Source organism: Lathyrus oleraceus, chromosome 3 (assembly GCF_024323335.1).
Source record: "Lathyrus oleraceus cultivar Zhongwan6 chromosome 3, CAAS_Psat_ZW6_1.0, whole genome shotgun sequence".
In the NCBI taxonomy this organism is placed as follows: Eukaryota; Viridiplantae; Streptophyta; class Magnoliopsida; order Fabales; family Fabaceae; genus Lathyrus; species Lathyrus oleraceus.
The window spans coordinates 283,996,412-284,003,440 of NC_066581.1; the positions used below are offsets into that span (position 1 = coordinate 283,996,412).

A 7,029-nucleotide genomic window follows, 5' to 3' on the forward strand; every position below is an offset into this window, starting at 1 on the left:
CTTGATAACTTCTTATCCATGATTCATGAGATGTGATCATCAGTCTATATACATAATAGTCTTATGCTTTAATGTTATCCCACTTCACAATAAATCTCGACTACGGATACTTTAAGAATAATGTCCTTATGTTTAATGTGATCTCATGATTAAGTCACACTTGATACATTAAACGGACTATCTATCCTAGGGACTTTATTAAACAAACATAATAAAGAAATAGCCTTTTATTATTAATAAATAATTCGATACAAGTACCAAAAGTATTGGCCTCTAGGGTTTACACCAACATTAACCTCCAAAACTATTTTAACCTTAACAATAATGGTTTTGTCCTGCATTTCATAGACTCCGACTTCCTGTTTGGTCAAATAATATATTCATCCAAGTCCCAAATCGGCTAATAAAAGAAAATAGAATTTAATAATTAATATAAATAGAGATAGTTAGTTTTACTTTTCCACACAACAACCAAATATAATCTTTTGGATGTATTGGGGATTTGGGTAGTTGTGTATCTAGAGAATGTTTTCTATTTTTCCATTCAAAATAGTTTCTTGAGAGGGTTTTCTATTTTTCCGTTCAAAAATAGTTTGTTTAGAAGTTTTGTCATTTTTCCGTCCAAAAATTATAGTTGAGAGAGGGTTTGTAATTTTCCCGTTCAAAAGTTGTAATTGAGAGAGGATTTGCAATTTTTCCGTCCAAAAGTTGTAATTGAGAGAAAATTTGTAATTTTTTCGTTCAAAAACTGTAGTTCTGAGGGATTGCAATTTTCTCCTTAAAAATTGTAATTTAATGAGAGTTTAATTTTGTTTTATAATGATTAAAAGTTGAATAATGAATTTGTGAGATTTTTTTTTGAATTTTTTGCTCTTTTTATTTTTGTCAGTATGTTTCCGCATGCGTAGAATTTTTTGTTGTTGTTATTTTTTCAACAATTGGTATCAGAGCTAAGATTCCGATCAAGGTAGAAAGGAAGAGTAACACAAATTTTGATCATGGTAAAAAGGTTGAGTAATAATCATTTTGATCAAGGGAAAAAGAAGACAAAAAGATTGAAGAGTAATAATTTTACAAATGTGTCTAACCATTATAATTATAATGATTGCTTTGAAGATGGAGTTGAAGACAAAGTGAATATATGTGAGACTTTGTATGAATGGAGGATTTGTTGGGTCAAATAATATATTCATCCAAGTTCCACACCAGGTAGTAAGAAGAAAATATAATTTAAGTATTAATATAAATAGAGATAGTTAGTTTTACTTTTCCATACAAAAACAAAATGTAGTCTTTTGAGTGTGTTAGAGATTTGGATAGTTGTGTGTATAGAGAATGTTTTCTATTTTTTTCCGTTCAAAAATAGTTTGTTGAAAGAGTTTTCTATTTTTTTGTTCAAAAATAATTTGTTAAGAGGTTTTGCAATTTTTTCGTCCAAAAATTGTAGTTGAGAGAGAGTTTATAATTTTTCCATTCAAAAATTATAATTGAGAGAGGATTTGTAATTTTTTTGTCCAAAAATTGTAATTGAGAGGGATTTTATAATTTTTATGTTCAAATATTGTAATTGAGAGAGGGTTTGCAATTTTTCCATTCAAAAATTGCAATTTGAAGAGATTGGAATTTTTTCCTTAAAAATTGCAATTTAATGAGAGAGTTTGTAGTTTTATTTTGTAATGATTAGAAGTTGAATAATGAATTTGTGAGTTTTGTTTTTTGAATTTTTTGCTCTTTTTCTTTTTGTGGGTATGTTTCCGCATGCGTAGAAATTTGTTTTTTTTCTTTTTTATTATTTTCCAAACACTTCCAACGTTTCTCCTAACTTAGACCCTCTTTTCATTCCCATTTGAGTAACTTTAATGTTTATAGGCAATCCCCAAATTTGCACCACAAAGGTGTTTTTGAGAAATTCAATTCCCTTGAAGGTGTAACACCATTCCATTCATTAAGGAAGAGTTGTGAATTACTTAAAATTCAGGGGTTTCAATGCAAAATTCTAATGTGATTTTCATTCTTAGCCATAGTGAATTGGAAGATCCATGAATCAATTTCTTTCACAGTTAGACCTTGTGGGTTGCACCACATATTTGCTATAGCCAATTGCATAGACCTTATGTGAATGGGTTTTTCGGTAATGATTTTCCCCTAATAAAGTCAGGTGTGGGTGGTTCTCTTGATCTTGGACCTCGTTATCATCATACACCAGAAATTTTGGCGTGTGCGTATCAGTCTGATTGTTTTTGGGTGTTTGAGGGTTTGGATTGTTGCTAGTTTTTTTATTGGGGATATCAATGTTGTATGGGTTGCCTTCAGAAGGCGTTTTCATGGTTGATTTGAAATTCGTTAGGGTATACGTTTCAGTTTGCTAATTTTCTATTTGTTGGTTTTCATTTCTTTTGATCGCAGTGGTACTTGTTGCAGGTTTTACGTTCATTGAGGAAAAAACTTTGTTGGAATATGTACTGGGACCCAATATGTTCCATGTTATCCAGACACAGTAACAAAGAATAGGGGAAAAGGGAAGAAATGAAGTTAAATAGAAAGTGAAAAGAGGGAGAAAGAAATTGATGTGACGAAGACACCAACAAGATCAGGAGAGGAAAGAAATGTCAACAGAGAGTTAGACACATACATATCCATGCCAAAGCCACAAAGAAAGGCAAAAATAAGAAACAAACTAAGACATAAAACAAAGGGAGAAACAAACTAAGACATAAAGCAAAGGAGAAACAAAGACCGACGAGACTAAGAACCAAGGAAACCAACATAGGAAAATCAAAACACCTACAAAAGGGAGCGTACAAAACCGTGGCAAAGAAAATGCTATCAACGTAGAGAGAAAAGAAGGAATTAAAAGAACGGTTCTTGGAAAGACTCAAGATTGAATCTTGGATCTCTAATTTAATCATTGTCATTTCTATTTTTTCATTAACTTATTACGTATCTAATATGAATAAATTATTGTCAATTGTTATATATAAAAAGAATAGTTATTGAGTGGTTTTATATGACAATTCAATAAATATTTATTAGAATAAATATTTATTAGATGTTTGAATAAAATTAATTTATACCAAAAATAGATCATTGTTAAATTCTTATATATATATATATATATATATATATATATATATATATATATATATATATATATATATATATATATATATATATATATATATATATATATATACCACTCTCTTATATATCTATTTTTTTTTTAAATTCGGCTCCGATTCTTTAATTCGAATGATTTTGGATGATTCAATCCGATTTTTTCGATTTTACTCTAATTTTAACCTACTAACGATTTTGAAAGATTATCGAACCAGATTCATCTTCGATTTCCGATTAAATCGGTTTTTAAAATATTGATTTCTTGCATCATTGCTTATTAAGAAAGCAAAAAGATCTGGATACTAAACATATGTTAGTTTGTATCTCTTTTTATAACAATTAATTCAATACTTACCATAGATTTTCAAAAATATTGAATGTTTGTCCATGCTAATTAATTCATAATATTGTCATGGATTTACTTAAAGTTTTATGATATTATGGGATTTATTTGATTAAAAGTTGTTAGAATTATGAATTTGTTCAAAATAAAAGAATATTTAATATCAAGCTATTCAATTGATACTTTTATAATTTAATATTAATTTTTCTAAGGTTTGACACATTTATCATTTGTAGTATATGGATTAACAAAATTCTTCAAGTCTTCGATATAAAAAGGTCTTATATTTTAAATTTTATTTTAAAAACGTGTTAATTTATTAGTAAGAAAATAAAAGTAACACATGCACGCGGCAACGGTAATAAAACACGTTTTAAGACGCCTTTAATAAATGTATAAATACATGGTATTCTTCTTCATTTTTTATTATAATACACATTGTATTCTTCTACCACCACAATAGTAGAAATAGTACTAAAAAATACAGCACAATTTTCTAACTTTATCTGAGGCAAAACAAAACAACAACAAACCAAACTCTCTAACCCTACTCGATTTTCTTCCGATCCGATCTATTCCAGGTTCGTTCTTTCATTCTCTGTCTCCTTCAATTTCTCAATCATTCTTATGTTTTTTTTTTCGAAAATAGAAATTCCCAATTTCCCTAACTGTGTCTTTTAATGAAATTTTGTAAATCTATTAATTCTTTAGTTTTGATAGGTTTTGTAAGTCCATGATTTAACGTAGTTGATGAGGTTCAAAGGATTTTTTTTGTTGTCAAGGATTTGGTTGAAAATTTTAATAGTTTGCTACCAACCCATGAAGGATGATTTTATAGTTGTTTGAATATGGATGATGAGGGAGTAATAGGTAGATATTGTTTGAATTTTTAATTTTAACTTGAAGGGTGGGGTTTTGATTCGTAGCAGCAAGGTTACGGGAAATTTTTTTATGGGTTTTGGGTTGGGTTATGTTGCTTTACCTAATTTCTGTTTCTTTTTTTAAATATAAAAAAGTTGCCTTTGTAGGGATAGTTTATTTATGTGGCTATTAATTTGTGATTTACCTCAGGATTTTCAACATTATGAAGGGTGGAGCTGAAATGAAAACTCCTGGTTTTGTAAATTCTGTTTGTAAATTATTGGGTACTTATGAATTTTGCTTAACTTACCATCAGTAGGCTGGATGTTTAGGATTTGTTGGTCAAACCAAGGTTTTAAACTGTGGTTGTGGCTGCAGTTATGATGCGACCCTTGATATTATGGATAAATGCAGAGGAATATGGTTGATGCGGCTGCTATGCATTTGCAAAGGCCTCCAAAACCTTCGTATTGTGGGCTGTGACGCATTTGCTAAGGCCTCTAGAACCTTCATATCATATTCTGGCTGTTACGCATTTGCTAAGATCTCCAAAACTTTCATATTGCGGCTCCCATTGTGGTTGTGGACTGTAATGTCAAACTATGGCTGAAACATATTGCATAGTGTGTTACAACTCAACTTTAGAAGGATAACTAAATAGTTATCATTAATATGTGTAGAGCTTTTGTCCTTCCATTGGTTTTCATTAATACAGACAGCTTTTTGTGTGACAGATAATTGAATTTGTATGGACTTCATTTAGCAGTGTCGTATTTACTTTCTTATCTTTCTTTTTGCAGTTAAGCATCTAAATGAGTCTTCCACAGGATCCACCCAGATCATTTTTCCCCTTTGGAAATCCTTTCCGGATGATATCACCTAAAGGCACTAAGTTATCTCCGCAACTGCTGGCAGTATTACGTGCTTTTGAGGAAACTTTGGAAGAGAGGCTGAAACAGCTTATTCCTAAAAGCAAGGATGAAGTCGTCAGCTTGTCTTGGATGACTTCGGCTATGCAGGCACTTTGTGAAAGTCACAATGACATTAAAACCCTCATGACAGACCTTGAGCTTCCTGTGACTGATTGGGATGAGAAATGGATAGATGTGTACTTGGACATTAGTGTGAAATTGTTGGATATATGCAATACATTTAGCTCCGAGTTATCACGTCTAAACCAGGGCCAGCTTTTACTTCAGTGCACGTTGCACCATTTAGGCTCGTCCTCGTCCGATCAGCTTTTTCGGGCATGCTCTTCACTTGATGGTTGGAGGCAGCATATGAGTTCTAAAAACCCTAGATTTGAAAAGTGTGGCAGCATTTTGGATAATCTGGTTGAATCATCTGATATGCCAAAGGTTAAAAAGTCAGCAAAAGGTAAGGTTTTGATGCAAGCCATATATGGAGTAAAGGCACTGACAGTATTTGTGTGCAGTGTGTTTACTACTGCCTTTTCAGGCTCTACAAAGAACTTGATAGATATGGATGTGGCAGATGATTATTCGTGGGCTCCAGCTTTTAAAGGTCTGCAGAATCTTGTTAATGGAGAGATTAGAGTTAAATTTTCAAGTGGAAGATTTACCGTATTGAATGAGCTGGAAGCCGTTGATTTGTCTGTGAGGGAACTACATCCTATTATCCAAGGTGTTGTACATACAATTGAGACAGAATCGCAGTCAAAGACCGTTGAGAAATTAGGCAGAGCAACGGACAATTTCTCTGAAGGACTAGATCTTCTTGCAAAGGAGGTGGATGGCTTTTTCCAAGTGGTCTTGTCTGGCCGTGATGCGTTGCTATCTAACCTGAGGTCAGTTACACCCGACGTTGACTACATCTTGGGAGGTAAAAGTGATGCACAGTTGGTCAATTGAATATGTTGCTGCCTAGCTCTGGTAAATACTTGTGAATCTAGGTATTGGGTTTTATCTTTTGTGATTGATAATGTTATTCAATCTTGTGTTACATATATTGAACTTGAAGTTATATTTAGTAATAATAGGTTTTATAATTGTATTATTGAACTGCTGAAATTTGTAGTTGTGATATTGTGTGTATTAAAGTACAATAAAATATGTATAAAGAAGTTATTTATGGTCAAAGTGGTTGGTTAAGTTGCGACTTACTCATCTTGAAATCTTGAGATCTCTTGGAAGTTCTTTCAGTTTTAAAGAGAATGATGATCTCAAAGTGGAAATTTTTATGTGGCATATGTTTATTTCACTTCTTTTGTAGAAGTGGTGGTGGGCACACAGGGCCTACCCTGAAAATGAAAATTTTGATGCCAGGTCATACTAAAATTGTTGTATCTCATAATCAGATTATAATTTAAATTGTATTTTTCTGTGCATAGTGGTGGAGTTTGAACAAAAAACTTGAGGGCGTATTATTTTTAAAAAAATAATATATTACCGTATAATACTAGGAAGGCTACTAAACAAGATTTTTTTTTCAAAATAACCAATTTTTAAAAAAAATAATAAAAAATAACCAATTTTTCAAAAAAAATACCAAAATAACCAAGTTTGATAGAGGATGTGTCAGATGAATTGACGCACCTCCATACTAATAAGAATAGGCGCCAGTAGCATTGCCGCACATGCATTGGACCTCATGAGGAGGCGCTAATGCTTGTGGCGCCTGTATTGGCCCTCATAAGGAGGCGTCAATGCCTCCGGCGTCTGAGTGCATTTCGTATGGTTGATGTATGC

General features: G+C 32.0%; 1 protein-coding gene across 3 annotated transcripts; it reads left to right on the forward strand.

The window, feature by feature from the left end:
• The first annotated feature begins 3,877 nt into the window (after positions 1-3,877).
• LOC127127050 (protein BPS1, chloroplastic) lies at positions 3,878-6,420 on the forward strand. 3 transcript variants are annotated; one of them, XM_051056134.1, is made up of 3 exons: positions 3,886-4,041; positions 4,532-4,997; positions 5,122-6,420. In XM_051056134.1, the coding sequence occupies exon 3, from the start codon at positions 5,134-5,136 to the stop codon at positions 6,190-6,192; it is 1,059 nt and encodes a 352-aa protein (XP_050912091.1). In that variant the 5' UTR covers positions 3,886-4,041; positions 4,532-4,997; positions 5,122-5,133; the 3' UTR covers positions 6,193-6,420. The 3 variants fall into 3 exon arrangements, with proteins under 3 accessions (XP_050912090.1, XP_050912091.1, XP_050912092.1); XM_051056135.1 differs by having other exon boundaries at positions 4,700-4,997; XM_051056133.1 differs by lacking the exon at positions 4,532-4,997 and having other exon boundaries at positions 3,878-4,041.
• Positions 6,421-7,029: the final 609 nt, after the last annotated feature.